Source organism: Eptesicus fuscus, chromosome 4 (assembly GCF_027574615.1).
Source record: "Eptesicus fuscus isolate TK198812 chromosome 4, DD_ASM_mEF_20220401, whole genome shotgun sequence".
Taxonomy (NCBI): Eukaryota; Metazoa; Chordata; class Mammalia; order Chiroptera; family Vespertilionidae; genus Eptesicus; species Eptesicus fuscus.
Window position 1 is genome coordinate 101,453,221 of NC_072476.1, and position 18,007 is coordinate 101,471,227.

General features: G+C 42.4%; 1 protein-coding gene across 1 annotated transcript in view; it reads left to right on the top strand.

Moving 5' to 3' along the window:
- SEMA5A (semaphorin 5A) overlaps positions 1 to 7,143 on the top strand; it is a 246,985-nt gene extending 239,842 nt beyond the window's left edge. The window contains exons 20-21 of the mRNA XM_008151651.3: positions 5,086 to 5,297; positions 6,825 to 7,143. Coding sequence (XP_008149873.2) covers positions 5,086 to 5,297; positions 6,825 to 6,944 — 332 coding nt within the window. The 3' untranslated portion in view covers positions 6,945 to 7,143. The remainder of the gene's footprint in view (positions 1 to 5,085; positions 5,298 to 6,824) is intronic.
- The last annotated feature ends 10,864 nt before the right edge of the window (positions 7,144 to 18,007 follow it).

Consider the following 18,007-nt stretch of genomic DNA (forward strand, 5'->3'; position numbering starts at 1 on the left):
GACCGGGCACTCTGGTTTAATAAGCCTGTTCAGGTGACTGGTGAATGCTAAGCTTTACGAATCCGTGATCTTGATATCTTATTGCTGTATGGGTACTAAATATAGATATTAGAGTTCCCATGAGTAAAACAGTATTCCAACAGTTTGTTTATATTTATAAATCCTGGCAGCCAACCTCAAATCTTCAGACTGCTGGAATGACAAAATTGTAAGGGGGCATAAGGTTCTACTGGTATATCTCTAGAGGAACATTTTGAACTTCCTGGAACCCTGAATGACAAAAATCAACATTCTCTGGTTCAAGTCTGTGATGAATTTGGACTGTACTGTGTATGACTATTTTGTCTGGAAGGGAGGGGTTGACTGTCTGTATATCCAAGCCCAGTCCCTATCTACCTTTGCCAATCAACAGCAACACAGTCTTGTCGTATGTGTGTGTCCATAGACTGATGACCTATTAATAACCACCCTTACTGTAATCCACCCACAGGGGAGTCCCAGGCAACTCAGCTTATGCTCAGGTGGAATCTGGAGCTTCTAGGCATATCTTAGGATTGTACTTTCCATTATTAACTACATTTAATAAGAGTTCGCTTTCTGCTTATTCAGCCATCTTGTAACCCATTCATTCAGTGATCTTTGCTGAGTACCCACTCTGTGCTAGTTTTATGAGTGGACTGAAAGAGCCCCCTGGAGCAGACAGTCATATCCTCAGAGGGACAATGTCTGGTGCCTCACCTGTGTCAGGTCATTGAGTCCACAGACTGGCAGTCACTAACTTGGGATCCAGCTGGAAGATGAATATAAGCCACTTTAAATAAACCTAATCATGAGAATCCCCTAATATTTTGAGATCAGCTACTACATGCCAGACACCGTATTAAATGTCAAGAAGGATCCTATTTGATCCTCACAAAGAACATTCTTGTAGGTGCCAAAGTCCACAATTCTTGATGTAAAAAGAAGAATTGGAAATAGGGAGGGGTTTTGGAATTGTTTCAGAATGTAGATGGGTCGTATGGGGCATGTACTGGATATTACATAATGCCCTGCAGGGTCTGGGGCCAACTTCATAACCGGTCCCTTTAATGATGCTGCGGTGACACGTGGGTGAACTGAATATGCTAATGCTTCTCCTGGCGGTTCTGGTCAGTTCTGCATCAAACGGGCAGGTCAGGTCATGCTTTGTTGCCAGGTAAGTGATGAGAAATCACTTTTCAGAGTTTTGGGTTTAGGAAATTGTAGAAAATTATCAGCCATGGGTTTTTATCTGCATTTTATATGTACGGATTGTGAGGGTCAGAGACATGAGACCCTTGGTTGAAGTTCACGTTCACACAGGCAGTCAGCTGTGGAGCCCAGGTCAGATCCAGGCAGTGGGGTCGCAGTGAACTCGAAACTTGGAGCACCAGGGAAAGGGGCCAGGAGGATTGTGTCGGGGGACTGGAGCCACAGCAGCCCTGGTCAGGTGACTTGCTTGGACAACACCCAGGGCGCAGGGATGTCTGCTGCCCTCAGAGGCAGTGAAGGTCCAGAGTGGGTGGCGTTTGTAGGGACTGGTCCTGTCTTGAGGAAAGCCACCAGCTGATGTCTCTGCATAGTTGGCAGTCTGTGCTCATCAACCACAAGTTTGAAAACCACTTTCCTTCCCTGGCCCTCTCGGCGTAAACGGAGGGGAGTCCTTCCAAGTCCTAAAACATCATGCAATGCCCATTTGTGCCCTAAAATGCTGCTTCTATGTGTCTGAGCCAGGTGTGCCAAATGGCTGCCTAGAATGAAGCCTTGAGGTGCTGTTGATTAAATCATAGAAACTTTAATTACTCTGCACTATTCAAAACTAAGTGTTGTTTTTTTTTTAATTTTATTGTTGAATGTATTACATATGTCCCCTCACTGACCCCTTCTAACCCGCCCTCCCTCCCCCCCGCAACCTGGGCCTTCACCACCCTATTGTCTGTGTCCATGGGTTATGCATATCCATGGGTTATGCATATATGCATACAAGTTCTTTGGTTGAAATCTTCCCAAAACTAAGTTTTTAGACTGCTGACATTGACATACCAGAATAGTTGGGTAAGAGGTCAAATGGATTTGATTGTTGGGCTGATATGTAAAAACAATAACGTCGCAAGGATGTTTAGGGAGATAACATTGATGTCTTTTTTTAGCGTGTTGCAAAAATCAATCACATTTTGCACAGGAAATCAGGCAGTTGAATCAACTGGGTAATTGGTTTCTATTCCAGCTTTGCTTCCCAAAAATTCCAGCCAAAAAAAGCATATTCAAAGCAGAGTCAAACTAAGCAAATTCAAGAGATTTAATAGGCACTATTTTTCCTTTATGCAGAAAAATGTGAGTCTTTTGAAATGTTTCATCTTAGAGAGCTATTTTTAGTTGCCTGTGACACACAGACTGTATAATCGTCATAAAGATGTCAGTGGCCCCAGCCTTCCCCGGGCACCTGTGGGAATGATTCATTTGATTAACGATGAAGTATCTGCATACGGATGGAGCCCTACATCTTCCATGTGTTATAATAAAATACGTTATCCGTGCAGCAGAAAGTACTTACATCCGAATCTGGCATCGACCCCAGGGAGTCTGGACCCTAAAGTATAAAGCCATGACAACACTGTGAAACCCACAGCACCCGTGTTACAGCAACACCTATAGTGGGCGCGGGGGGAGTATCCTTGATGCTTCATCCAACTGTCCCAGACAAAATCAGGAAAAGCCAAAGATTAATCAAGTCCTTTTACTTTGCCAAACCATTGGCCAAATAACCAAGAAGTGAAAACCTGAGGTGGATAGAAAACTGAGGTCATGTCTTTGGAGTCTCGGTGCAGGTAGGAGCCTGTTAGCTGTGCCCACAGAGAACCGAGGAGGCAGCCTCAGCACAGTGTCCGTCCCTGTCTACCCCTCCCCCCCCCCCCCCCTCCCCCCCCCCCCGTCCTCTCCCCGCGGCCCGGGGAAAAGGATCCATCTCTCAGGATCCTGGGAACAGCTTGGAGAGAGAAGTCAGGGGTTGGGGACAGGCGAGAGATATTCAGCGTCTGCTGCATATTGTAGGTGAGGTGAAGTCTGCTTGAAACATCCTTGTTGGGGATCCTGGGTGGTTAAGGTGCAAGTACTCCAGCACCTGGGTGTGGGGGGCAGACCTGTGGGTCTCCTCTCCCTGAGAGCCCTGAGGGCTTCGAGTTGCAGCTCTGCAGACCCATCTGGAATTGACAGTGGTGCCCAGCAGGCATCGCCACTAGTTCCACTTGGGGCCGTGTGGACAGGTAGGGAAGGGGAGGTGTTGAGCATGGGTGACAGTGCACCCTTTGGTGGCCAATGGCAGGGACACTCTGGGGGAAAGCAGGGGAAACATGTAAGGCCAGTAATCCACAAGCGACTGGCTAGCCACAGGGGGCCAACACAGCAGAAAAAGGCGCGTCGGTTCTGCTTTACCTAATTTCCCCTAAGCCCAGCTTCACCAGCTCTGCCCACACATTGTCTGCAGTCTCGGAAAGGCTTGAAACTTTCATTGTAAAGTGTTTTACAAACACACCATGAATATCTATTTTGTTGTTGTGTCTCAGACTTTATGCGGGTCTTGCTTATGTTACCTTGAGGTCACTCAAGCCAGTGCTGTATCACAGTCATACATCCAATCCTACTCACTTTGCCAACGCTTTGTACTCATAACTCAAGGAAAATAACTCGGAGTCTATCAAACAGGAAAAAAAATGTAAAAAGAGGGTCATTTCATGACCATTAAAAGATCATATTTTATTCCTTTGACACAAATCCTTTATTTCTTTTTTTTAATATAAAGAGACCAATTTATGTATTTACTTTTCTTTTTTTAAATATATATATTGTTATTTATTTCAGAGACAAAGGGAGAGGGAAAGAGAGATAGAAATATCAATGATGAGAGAGAATCATTGGTCGGCTGCCTCCTGGATGCCCCACATGGGGGATCGAGCCTGCAACCCAGGCATGTGCCCTGACCAGGAATCAAACCATGACCTCCTGGTTCATAGGTCGATGCTCAACCACTGAGCCATGTCAGCTGTGCTCCTTTATTTCTTTTTAGATCTCTACTTTCTTTATAAGATCTCTGAAATACAATGTAAGTGAAAAAAATTGCTACCCAGGAAAATATGTATGGGTGTGTGCGCACACACGCACGCGCACACAACACCACACACACGCACACACAGAAGTGTGCAGAGAACCTCGGAAACAGCACACCAGAAAGTGGGTGTAGTAGTCCCTAGGAAAGAAAAAGACTTCGCATGTTTATATTCCCTGTTACACTTTCTGATGTTATATAATGTGTTTATATTCATAATAAAAATATAATGAAGAAAACATCAGCATTATGTAAGTGGAACGCATTTTCAAGTAAATGAAATAAAGGGAAGGGGAGAGAGAGTCTGGCTGGCAGGTGAGCAGTGCTAGAAGCCGGGAACGCATTCTCCCTTTGTGGGAGGGACCCCCAGCCTGTCAAGGAGCCTGAAGCATGTTTCCTAGAATCCCCACAGACCAGAGAGCGAGCTGCACTCGAAACTGAAGCACATTCTTGTATAAGCTTTACATTAAAAAGTTAAACAAGCTTCTGCTCGTGCATGAAGGTGACCTCCAAAAGTCTTGATTACAATTCATTGCTTTAAAATATCTGCCGAAACCGGTTTGGCTCAGTGGATAGAGCATCGGTCTGCGGACTCAAGGGTCCCAGGTTCGATTCTGGTCAGGGGCATGTACATTGGTTGTGGGCACATCCCCAGTGGGGGGTGTGCAGTAGGCAGCTGGTCGATGTTTCTCTCTCATCGATGTTTCTAGCTCTCTATCCATCTCCCTTCCTCTCTGTAAAAAATCAATAAAAATATATTTTAAAAAAATAAAATAAAATATACTGGCTCGCCTTGAGAATTGTTTTGTTGGCCATATTATTTAGAAGGAATTGACATATGACGTCTTTAATGTTGAATGGATATGGGGCTTTCCATTTCGTCGTTTTCTTTTCACCAAAGCACTGAGCTGTTGTGTAGCATGTTCCTTCCCAGTGTAGCATCACTTTCGATGCTGTCTTCCCAGAGTTCAACATGTTCCACATGGTTGCTGTGGGGCTGAGCAGCTCCATCCTGGGCTGCCTTCTCACGCTCCTCGTCTACACCTACTGCCAGCGGTACCAGCAGCAATCCCACGATGCCACCGTCATCCACCCCATCGCGCCTGCCCCGCTCAACACCAGCATCACTAACCACATCAACAAACTGGACAAGTATGACTCGGTGGAGGCCATCAAGGTACGGGGTGGGCAGAGGCCGCAGCGTCCAGATGTGCAAAGAAGGCAGGGGCCCTGGGGCTATTGGCAAAGCACACTGGTGGTGGCACAGGTGACAGGGTGGGGGTCAAGGTACCAGACTCTCACTCACAATGAACTGCCTTTTTAGCTTTGCTTTGCCCGTGAACAGATGGCACCTCATATTGGGAATGTAGCTAAACATAGCATTGGAAACAGCAACAAGTAAAATGCTGGAAAATATTAGGTCATTGGCCAGTGTCCAGCTCTGTCTCCACTGTGCCTTCTGCAGCCACACGGAGGTCATGTCAAAGATAAGAGCTCCAGGCCGAAGACCAATACACACTGGGCAGTGGTAATGAGGGCCAGGGCTGGCCCCTTTCAGGAATCACAGGGTGGCAACCTGAGTATTATAAGACTATCTTCAAAGAATTGTCAAGCACAGTGAAGCTCTGTGTGATGTAAAGGGGCTGTGAGGCTGGTGGGTTTCGTTAAATTTCCCCAGTGGATGATTAACCCAGTGTTTTCCCCAGAAAGAGTAAATGACCAGTCTCCTCCTCATTCCCAGGTAGCAGGGGTGGGAAGGGTATTGGCACTGGAACTGGCAGACCTGGGTTCCTGAGTCACTTACCAGCTGTTACTCAAACTCACTGAGCCTTTGTGAATCAAACAGGGTAATGTATATGAAATGCCTTGAAGAGTGCTGGGCAAAATAAATGCAGTTGTAATTCCAGGCATTTTGCATCATAGGTCAGACTACAAGTTAGTTACTCCTTTGAACCTCAGTTTCTTCATCTTTAAATGGGTATACTAGTAACAGTATGTATTAGTGACTGCTGCCTAATCACTAGTAAATCCTTCTAGAACTTTTTTCTAGAAGGAGAGTTAGCCTGAGCCTACAATCCTTCATCTTTATTTTGGACCTCTCAATATCCACGCTCCCCCTGAGGTAGTTCAGCTCTTTGAAAGTGCAGGTGCCTGTACTGACTATTAAAAAGGAAGAACATCTGTGGCCAGAACGCCTGAGGTAGACACCATCTAACAAGTGCAGAAAAGGAAAATGAGTCATTTGAAAATTCCATGCATTTACTTAAATAAGTTCCATCAAAATGTCTTATCCCTATACCTATTCAAGGTACTCAGAAAGCTGCTTAAATATCTACTCAGTTATATGTGATAACATTCTAAGTGAGCAGTGCTAGAAGCACTAAATGGCATTCTCCAAACGTTTGTTCATTTGAATCTGCTAGAGTTTTAGGCTTCCTTGAGGTTTAGGTATAGGTTTTCTAACTCTGGGGAACTTCCTGCCTAAAACTCAAAAATAGGCTGGACGATGTCAAAACTTGCCAACCTCATTCCAGTTATGAGGCAAATCCGTGGTAAGGCCAACAGTGTGAGGAAGCAGGTAAGTGAGGAAACACGTTTTCCAATAACGGAGCCTTAGGGGAGAGTGTGAATTCAACATAACCATCTCCCAGTTACGTTCTCTTCCTGAAATACTACTTACATCTTTTATTTTTATGTTTTGCAGGCATTTAATAAAAACAACTTGATCCTAGAGGAGAGAAACAAATACTTCAACCCGCATCTCACTGGGAAGACTTATTCTAATGCCTACTTTACAGATCTCAACAATTATGATGAGTACTAATAACTCGTATATTTTTTGGCTTCTTATAATTCCCTGTTTCCTCAAGGCCTGTGCTCCATGTCTGCCCATGTTTCGGAGACTTCAGAGAGGAAGTTTGGATACATTTCAAGTGCATTTCAAGCCAGGAGTGTCCCATTGCTGCCCAAAATAGATGTCCTTAAAAGCAACAAAAGTCTAAATATGACAATGTGAAAATCTGGTCTACAATACTTGTTGAATGAGCCATGGTGTGGAGTTGTGTTTTGTTTTTTGTTTTTTTTTATTTTATTGTATTCAGTCCATTTTTCTAACAAGTCAATTGTTTCCTTGAGCTTTTTAATAAATGTACCACCTACATTGGAAGGAGCCTTTAGAAATAGGAACCTCTTCTTGCTTTTGAGCATACATCTTCATGATGTTTTAATTCAAGAAAATAGTTCACTTTATAAGAGAATACCCCTAGACTCACACACATACACACACAAAGAGTGCTTAAGTCCATAGTATTGCTAAAATGAAGAATATGAATGTGGCCATACAGTGATTCACGATGGATCTCCCATCTTCCCAATCTGGAGAATACTGTGGAATTCTTAGAAGCAACTTGTGTGTTTGGACGTGGAATGATTCTTGCCTGAGGAAGCTCAGGATGCAACCTGGCTTGCATCTGCAGAGGCGGTTGCATAAGGTCTGAGACATTCCACCCGTGGTCTTCATGAATTTCCTGTGTTACCACTCGGGGAGGTGAACGAAATGAGCAGAGGCACAGACACGACGAAGGGGAAATTGTTCTGCAGGTTGCTGTGAAACTAGCCTTATTCTGACTTTTGGATTCCATGGCATTCCAGGGAGCTCCTGGCTGCACAGTTGGCCTGGGTGCCCACCTGTCTGGTCCATTGTAACGTCCTGAAGAGCCAGTCTATAAAATAACCATTTGTTTAGCATTTGGATAGACTACTCCTCCTCTCTCCCTGCAAAGAAAAAATCTTGAACATTAATGATGACACTGAAGAAAGTATTGAAAGTACTGAAATATGATTGAGAACAACTTTTTAAAATTTTCCATGTTTTGGACAGTATTGAGGGAACTGACGTTTAGTGAAAGTCAACTTTTATTTCCCAGTATTGGTAGAACTAATTGTGGTGACATGCCCCTTCCAAGAGCATTAATTATATGTAAAGCTCGCTTTCTGCCACCCATCGCTGTACATAGTGAACTGCTCCCCAAATTCCCAGCTGTCATTGCTGCCTCCGGGTCAGGTGAGGGGGAGATGTTTAGCTCTGGTGCCTTTTGGTTTAAATCTAGTGTTGCCTTCCCATCCACTAACTCCCACTTCTCCCTGCATGGAGGCGACATTTCAAGATATACCTTGAGAAATCAGGGTATCTGGATATGAGGTTTTTAATGATCCTTGTGGTTCTGAGCATTTCAGAGTGCTATACAATTCAGAGTGGTCCTCAGTAAGAAAAAAAAAAAGGATAAATTATTCACCAACAACTGATGCATAACACATGACAGTTGGTTGAATAATTACTGAAAGTAGGAACAAGATTGAAAGTCATCATCGAATGCCTCAGGGCATTGCTGTAAAGGTGTGGGTGGACATTGAAATATGTTCTTATTGATCAATGAACCTTCAGATCTGTGAAACTATATAGTATGGGCATTGAGGAACATAGACTTATTAGCATATGTGTATTTTTTACCCTACCTGATTTGAAGAAACAGTTTCATAAAATATTGAAAATTTTATGTTCAGTAATTTTGAATTCAAAATATTCTCACATCTCCAAATTTGCAAAAATGGCTCTAAAATAAAAATGTAAATGCCAGGTGGGCTCTGGGAGGCCTGGTAGATTTGCAAATGAACGGTGTTCCAGGTCTTTGCCGTGGGGAGTTCAGGCTGCATCCCATGTATTCCTTCTGTGCTGTGTAGGGTTGCTGTGTCTCTACTCAAAGTCCACATTCCAGAGGTGCGATGTAGCCAAATGGTTCCCAATCGTTCTCTGGATTCTTCAACTCATATCATCACTCTCCTGTAAGAAAAATGTTCTCATTGTGTATCACGTTATCTGCTATTCTGATCCCCACCCCCCCCATATTTCCTAAACTGTAAAGGTCATTCTCTTTCCCTGAGGAAAGAGGAAACTAATATTTCAAAAAAGCATCACTGGACTAGAAGGGAAATGCTTTCTAAATGACATCAAAACGGGTCTTTAATCAATCTTCTACAATGATTGGGGAGAACACCCTTCATTCACAACAGAATTTTCTTGTTGTCAATTACATAAATCTTTTTGTTTATCACTGCAAATAAATCACCTCATATGTGTTCCCTGACACTCTATTCAAAGGAAAAGTATTCTGGCTTTTCTGGCTTCTCTCTCTCTTTGTATCTTTCTTCTCTCTCGTTTTCTTCTTACTTAACAGGTTTCGGTTGCTTTAGGATCATTTCAGCTATAATGTAAGCATTTTAACCAGCTGTTTTTCTGTCACTGTTGAGCTCTTGCTCATGTGCCACCTCCACACCCCTCGTCATGGCAGGAGCCCTCATGTGTGGGCTTTCACAGGGGCGCCTACCACTCCTACTGGGACCTCCTTCACACAGCAGCCCTTCTTCAGCTGGGACATTTGGGATTCCTGCCAAAACCTCTGGGGACACTTGTCACATTTTTCATTTCTGTGTGACTTTTTTTGTTCTCTCTTTCCTCTCCTTTTTCCTTTTACTACAAGAAGCACAGTTATAAATTAATACTTTATGCTCCACCAAGCAATTTAATCCCACTAAAGGAACCTGATGTCAACTGACATTAATCACAGGTTAATTTTTAGGGTTATTTCTGGATACAGTTGAAGTTTGGCTGGTTTTCCTTAGGAAACGACTTTCGTCTCATTTAAATTCTTTGGAAGTGGTTCCCAGCAGCGTTCCTTTCTCTAGACCAGACTAGTCACCATCTACAGTGCACCACCATTTTACAGGAAAGAGAAAAACAAAATTGCTGAAATTTCCATACCCCCTTTTTTAAGGATGTATGTTACAGGTGCATCATACATATTTTTGGCGCAGGTGGCTCAAAGTTTTATTCAATGGTCTTATGTTGGTACATGTTACAGAAGCATCAGAAATGGAGACCTGTTCTCATTTGGAAATAAGGTTTCACTCTGCCAAGGGACTGCATCATTAAAACCAAACCCACATCCTGACACAGAGTGTGCTGTTCCTGGTGAGAGCTGTCTCACACAGTATTTTCAGAAGGTCGTATCAGTTCTGCCGGAGGAAGCAATCAAGCTTCTTACCCATGACCAGAGTCAGAACCAATTCTCATTTAAGGAAACATGTTAACTTGTGGCATGGTAATAGTAGCCAGTGGAGAACCGGGAAGAAGAAAAGTAGAGATAGAAAACCACTCGATGGCATTCTTTAAACCAACAAATTTTGGGGCCGGGGGAATAAAATTCATTCCACCACATTTAGTTAGAAATATGAGGCCAGTATTTCAAACATGATCATATTCTTTCTCAACTTGTTGGCAATGAAATTCCAGCACATCCAAATATTAGATGAACAGTAGTTCAAATGGTTCACACGTTAGATAAATACAAGCTCGGAGCAACGCCTGGATTCTGGAAAGTCCAAGCTATTCAGCCATGCCGCTAAGAAGAGAGCATTGCTAGCCATCCTTGGCGAGTTCAGATAGTTTCATTTCCTATAGAAAGTTGCCAGTGCCTTGTTTAAAATGACTTACTATTCCATCTGATATTATTGGTTCCAGTTCAAAGCAGATGCTTGATCGGCTGTTCTCTGAAGAAACTCATTCTTCTGTGCCTCTTTGAACTCAGGAACAGAAAATGACTAAGAAGATCATCATCTTCAGATGTGATTTTTCACCCCCCACTGGGGTGTTCCACCAGAGTAGGTGCCACAGTGTATTCAGAATTTAGATGGACCCGGCCTCAGCCTTCCAGAAACGGACATAACTTAAATCTTACATCCTCCAGAAAACACCTTAGCATTTGCCCTGTAGTACAAATGTTAGTCTGATGCCTAGAGAGATACAGATATTTGTCACTGTTCTTCAGGCAAGTCCATAGAGATAGGAAAACAGACACTGGCTGGTGACAGTTGCCACAGATAAGGTGAGTGAAATGAGAACCACCTAGAATATTGCTTGCTGTCTTCCTTCCTTCCTTCCTTCCTTCCTTCCTTCCTTCCTTCCTTCCTTCCTTCCTTCCTTCCTTCCGTCCATCCAAATCATTGTCAAAACTGCTTCACAAGTTCACAAACTTGTCCCTCTTAATTTAGGTTAAGAAACTAATGGTGTTTTATTTGCTACAGTCGATTGCTTTTCCTCTATACCATGACTATTGGCCAAAATCAAACTTGAACTTGCGCACTTTGAAAGCAAGCAGAGTCTGAACCTTTACTCCAAGCACCTACATTCACCACCAAACACCACCGTAGAGCATCAGCAGAGAAAATGTACAAACTTGGTCCAGTGTAGGATTCTTCAAAGGTGTGTAACAAAACATGCTTTATGCCATTTGACGTGACTTTGGAAAATGTGACGAAATGTTAAAAGCCTCATTCTCTGTTAATTTGCTTTTGCTGTTTTGTGATACAAAATAAACTCATTTGAGATTGTTTCATTTTTTAAAAGGCCATCTATATATGAATCATGGTGGAGCTTTTTTAGAATGAGATATCATCGCCTTCCCTTCATTTGAGTGAGGAGATGGAATTTGGTTGCCTTGTTGAAATGTTTGTGGATTGCTGAGTATTTCCTCCCAGGGCCAGTGAACACGCCATGCTTTTCTTTCAGATCTTACATTCAATGCGAAACACAAATTTCCAATGGTCTTCACTTTTGTTTTTTCCTGTTCATCAGTTCACTGGTCTTAAATGCTCCCTTAAGAGCTGTCCAGGTTGATACCTAAGAGAGTCATTTAATGACACTTGACAGATGCATTGCTTTCAAAAATCAGTTGAAGACACCAATTGTGGCAGCCCAGGCAGGGAGCTCATTGCCTATTTCATTGGATCAATTATGGGAATTTAGAGAAGGAAGGGGTGGGCAGGGGGTTACCCAACTGGTGAGCAGAAACGAACTCACGTTCTCCCAGCCTCAACTCTGAAGAAAACAACGTAAGTTGAAATGAGCTGTTGCTACAGAAGTGAAAACGCCGTGTTCATTCACCGCTCTTGGTAAATTGCCAATTCCTATAACCCAAACTTATTCATCTTTTTTAAAAAACAAGTTCATGAAGAATGATTCAAAGTACTGCTAACAGTGCAGCAATCTTTGTTTCATAGTAACCCCCTCTTCACCTCTGTCTGGGACAAAATAAGAGAATCTTGATTATGTACAGTATAAATTGTATTATATTTTTTGTACTTAGGTGTTATGTAAATAGTTTGTCTCATTCAATTGTATGTGAGCAGTGAAATAAATCCTACCATTTAGGAAACAAGTTAGTGGTGTTTTTCTTTGCATAGCGTCAAAGTCCCCTGCGTCCCCAGATGTGCTAAGGAGCAAGCACTACTCGAAGGAGAGCACTGCCGCAGAGTGAGACTGGATGACCACCTGGGTAAACCCCAGAATATGCTCTTGTTGGTTCTAAAGACCCTGAACCCTCTCAAGTGGTCGCAAATACAGGGCCAACCAGCTTCATGATTCTGTGAAGTAAATAACTTTCAGAAATATTTCTATGGACAATAAAAAATTGTGTGGCAAGGAAAGCCAATCAGGTTTTTAATTTTTTATTAAAAAATTTTTATTTTTACCAGAGAAGAAGGGAGAGGGAGAGAGAGATAGAAACATCAATGTTGAGAGAATCATGGATTGGCTGCCTCTTGCATGCCCCACACTGGTGATCTAGCCTGAAAGCTGGACATGTGCCCTGACCAGGAATTGAACCCTGACCTCCTGGTTCATAGGTCAATGCTCAACCATTGAGCCACACCAGCCAGGCGCCAATCAGATTTTTAATTTATAAGTAGTTGGTATCAAATACTGTTGATGATCGAACTGTAAAGCTTTATTATGCTCATCTCTCCTGCACACCATATTTCATTCTTTGCATAAAACAAGTTTTTTTCTAGAATAAACCTATCAGTCAGCATGGACCCAGCTAAAAAGATGCCTGGCTCAGGAAAACTATTGAGAGTTATATTTCAGTATTCATGCTCTCCCTCTCTCCAATATCTACATTTACATCTAGTATATACATATGTATCCTATCTAATAAAGAGGGAATATGCTAATTGACCCTCACATTGCAAAGATGGTGGTGCCCACAGTCAATAAAAAAGGAATATGCTAATTGACTGCCATGCCCTCAAAGATGGTGGCACCCACAGCCACAAGATGATGGCGTCCAGTCCCCTCATTCCTGCCGGGGTGGCTCCGCACATTTGCCTCTGGAGTCCCCCAGTCCCCTCAGCCCCCCAGACGCCCAGGACTGGCCCAAGGCACAGGCAAGCCTTGGATGGCGGCTGCCCAGCCACCCAGGAACGGCCGAGGCTTGCGCTGCCGGCAGTGGCAGCAGCAGAGGTGTGATGGGGCGTCTCCTTCCCCTGATCGCCGGGTCGCCTCCCAACCCTAAGGGCTCCTGGACTGTGAGAGGGGGCAGGCCAGGCTGAGGGATGCCCCCTCCAGTGCATGAATTTTCATGCACCAGAACTCTATATATAAACATGTATATAATTTCATATATATGTATATATAATTTTCAATTGAGCAAAAGGTTGAAAAGCATTTAATATTGAGGCCAAAATTTAAAATAAAACTATATAAAAATATAAAGTAATGGCTTGTTGAGAGAATGAAAGGCCCTGTGGGCAAGGACTGGAGATTTATTAAGGATGGATTGTTGCCCATCAGCAAATGTCAAATTGCTAAGTCTGGAGGTCAGGACATAAGGGTGATCTCTCAGTGCTAGAAAACAGCCAACTGTCTTGTTTGTCTCAAAACCCATCACTGTTAACTTTACAATTTAGCCAGGTTATTTTCTGGAAGCTGTTCAGAAAACAAGTTTCAACAGTGCAATGAAATTGAAATGGGACCGAGGTCACAATGAACTCTATTGTTGAACGGTATAAGAAAGTTTGGAAGATCATCCTTTGTGAGACAATGAGATGTTATGCAACCCAGATGGAAATGTCCTTTGATTGTGTTTCTAGTACCCTGAGGGGTGACAGCTCACCCACCTTGCCCGATTTAATGTGGCTAATGAAAAGACAAGAATATGATGCTTGGGAACAATGGAGAGGATGGGATTTAGGGGGAAAGTGCAGGTGTGCCTTAATCTTACGTGTGCAGGACCAGAACTGGGCATTGTTGTTTACAGAATTTTAACAACCTGAAGCAAAAAGCAAGCTAACAAATGGATTCATTAGAGAAAATAATTCCAATTTTTGTTGTTTGCTACATTGCATTGGATTCTCCCTTTAATGATTAAATTTCTTGAACAGGAAAATTATTTCTCTTGGAAAAGCTGGTCTTCATTGATCTATCACCTGTTAAGTATTGTGACCAGTTGATACTAAGGCCTCTTTTCCATGCTGCCCTCTCTGCACACAGGGATGCAGATTGTCTGTAAGGAAATAAAATATATTTACTGAAAATTTGCAATACTGAAGGCTTTGCCATCCAGAAAGTTCTGCCACAAATGCATAGTGTTACTAAACTAAATATTTTGTTAAAACAGAAGGTTATAAAAATCCTAGTAGAGATGGGTAAGGTCTTCTGAATGTTAGGACAAATGCACACTCAGCAGCCTATGTGTGAGGGTCCATGTGGCTGTCTCCTTTCTCCAAGTGTCACTCAAGTCCCCAAGATTTCCTGCTCCCAGTTAAGCTGGGCAAAGAATATGAAGTGCCCTGAGCTGCATGAAGCCACAGTCACCCATTTGTCATGACCCGTGCTGGGCACTGTCTTGTTCTTACCTTAGTTGCTTATGGACAAGACTGATCTTGCAGCTGGATTAAGGAGATGCATGGATATACGTCTCTCCCTGGGTCGTACCCAAGTTCATGGAGCTCTGCTGCACTTGACGTGGGTTTGGAGTGTCAGAGAGAACGGGGAGTGCTGAAATAAAGAGATATCATCAATAAAAGTCGACAGGCTGCGCCAAGTCTATTTTATCAACAAAGCAGAGAGCAGATCTGTGCTGCACGATTGTGCATTATGACAAGGAAAAATATCAGCTTTTTTTTTTTTCATGTTCTGGAAGAATGCTATTGCTTAAATACAGAGGAACTGTTCACAGTGCTGTTACTGCCCTGTTGAGGGTGGGGATGAGCATTACAAGCATCACTGAGGATCCCAGGACTAATCCTTTCACATTCCAGAAGCCTCTTTGGAGAGTCAACCTTGGGCGGAGTTTTGTCGTGGGGACAGTTTGAGATTCAAGATGATAAGAGCTCATAATTCATTATGTGTTTATGTAAGAACACCAGGGAAACATTGATCCATTCTGAGAGAACAGTAAAAATGGATGGATTAATTCAGAGGTTGGGGGGAGGGGCAGCCAGCTTCCCACTGGGTCCTGTAGAAGGAAAGAAGGAAGACCATTTCTTCATGTCTCTTTATTTCCCCAAAGTGATGTAAGGAGCTTATTAGATGGGGCTACGTTCATACCATGTGCTTTCCTGTGACTCAGCAGGGAAGAAAGTTTCACCTGTGCATTTCAGTTTCAAGCAAGGATGCTCAGCACAGTTCTAGAAAGTCATCCCTTCACTTATAGTCGTCCCTCACTTGGAAATGATTATCTCATGGAAGTCTTATATAAGACTGTGAATTAAAATAATTTGAATTAACAGACATGAATTCTTAAAAATTAGGGATTATATTTTGATAATTTGAGATTTTTAAATTTTAAGATTTTAAATTCTAAGCTGGATTTTTAAAGGACATCCTTTTTTTACTTGTCAAGTATAGTTGACATTCAGTATTTTAGCTTCAGGTGTATCGCATAGTGGTTAGACATTTATATAACTTACAAGGTGATACCCCATAAGTCTAGTACTCACCTGGCCCCATACTTTACTTAGTAATTGCAATATTATTGACTATATTCCCTATGCCCTACTTTACATCCCAGGGGCTATTACATAATGATCAATTTGCATATCTCAATCTCTTCCCCTTTTTCACCTAGCCTTCTCCCAAACCCTCCCCTCTGGCAACCACAGGTTTGTTCTCTGTATCTATGAATCTGTTTCTGTTTAGTTTGTTAAACCCTCAAGGTCCATCCAAGTTGTCACCAATTTGGCTTCTTTCATCTTTAACCATAATCTTTTCCCCAAGTTTCTTTGGTGATTATCCCATTTCCATCATAGATGCCATCACCTTAGATGCAAGGATCAGCCCTATTACAGAATTTAGAAAAACGAAAGAGCTAACTGAAGAGAGGATCTGACCCAGTGTTAGCCTGTAGATTGTTTTTTCTCCAGTTAACATCTACTTTTTTTGGACTCTGTTCTTTATGAATGAATTTTATCTTTTTAAAATTTTTTCTTTACATCTAATATGTCTAACATAAAACACAGCAGGTCTTCCATGAAACCTAGATTAGAAAAAATTTTTAAAGTGAATAAGTAAATTAATAGGAGAATATTCTTTTGGGGCCATTCGATATTCCTAACTCCACATAATTTGAACTCACAACAACATGCAGGTCGATGGTTTGTTACAACTGCTCCAACTCAGCACATCGCAGACACATGGGGCAGAGTAGCATGTGATGTACTTAGTACTGGCCAGTATCCTGCCTCTTTGTAAATAAGATGGCATGGGCATGTAGCCATGATTTTCAAAGTTTCCAGATTTTTGTTTAATAAAAAAAAAAAAAAATAGAATCATAAAACAGAAATAAAAGTATAGAAACTAGGAGTGAGGTTAAGCTTACTTGTCAGGAGGCCAGGACTACATAACTTATGGGAAGATTGCATGTTTCTCCCTACAAGGAAGGCAACAACATAATTAGTCATGAAGGGAAAGTCTATTAGGCATTAGAGAAAATTTCCTATAGCACAGATTGGAGAACTAGAAGTCCAGGCTCCTTAACACCAAGGGCATCTTGACTTTCCCTCCATCTTCATCACCCCGATTAGACCCCACCAGGTGTTCAATCAGATCTTATTTTATATCACAGCTTCTGGTAAATGATGATACAGTGAAATTAAATGGGCCTCACAGAACCCATAAGAACCATAATTTCAGCAGAGCACTAAAACTTACCCCCTGAAGTCTACTCAAAAGGAGGCTGTGTCTCATGTGATTGTCTATGAAAATTCATGCTTGACAGCTCAGGTGAGCACATCAAATCAACAGGATATGTGATGTCAGTGGATTAGGGGGGGAAATATAGAAGTTTGGAGAAAGGTTTAGAGAAAAATACCAAAAAGATACAGACATGAATAGCAATTGCCAAGTAACCACAGTATTGCTGTTTGTGTTGCCATTGTGATGACTGCATTCCTAATATTGGCTTCAGGAAAAAGGGAATCATGACAAAAATGCTAAATGACCCCCCAACCGTTAATTTATTCAGAGAAATAAAGCCTGCCAAAGAATTGAGTTCACATTCCACATACCTTCTAGTTTCTGGAAATCACTCAGACTTGGTCCTAGAAGTTTACTTATTTTGACGACAAGATTTCATCTGTGGAGGGAAGTGGCCCGTCAGTGAGGTGAGGGCACAGGGCTGAGTGCTAACATGGAAAGCAGAGTCTAATTAAACCGTGGACTTGGGGAGAATATGGGCACAGGTGTGAGATTATTCTATCTCAGCTGCACCTAATAGATATAATATATCTTAGTGAAAAATAACCTGAAAAACCCTGAAAATGGAAAATGCCTACAATTTATTTGCATAAAGTTAATTAGCAAATACATATTGATAGGGGACAGCAAAGGAAAAGTTCAGCAGATCAGGGATGGGAACTTTTGAAAATCATGGCTACATGCCCATGCCATCATATTTACAAAGAGGCAGGATACTGGCCAGTACTAAGTACATCACTGGCTACTCTGCCCCATGTGTCTGCGATGTGCTGAGTTGGAGCAGTTGTAACAAACCA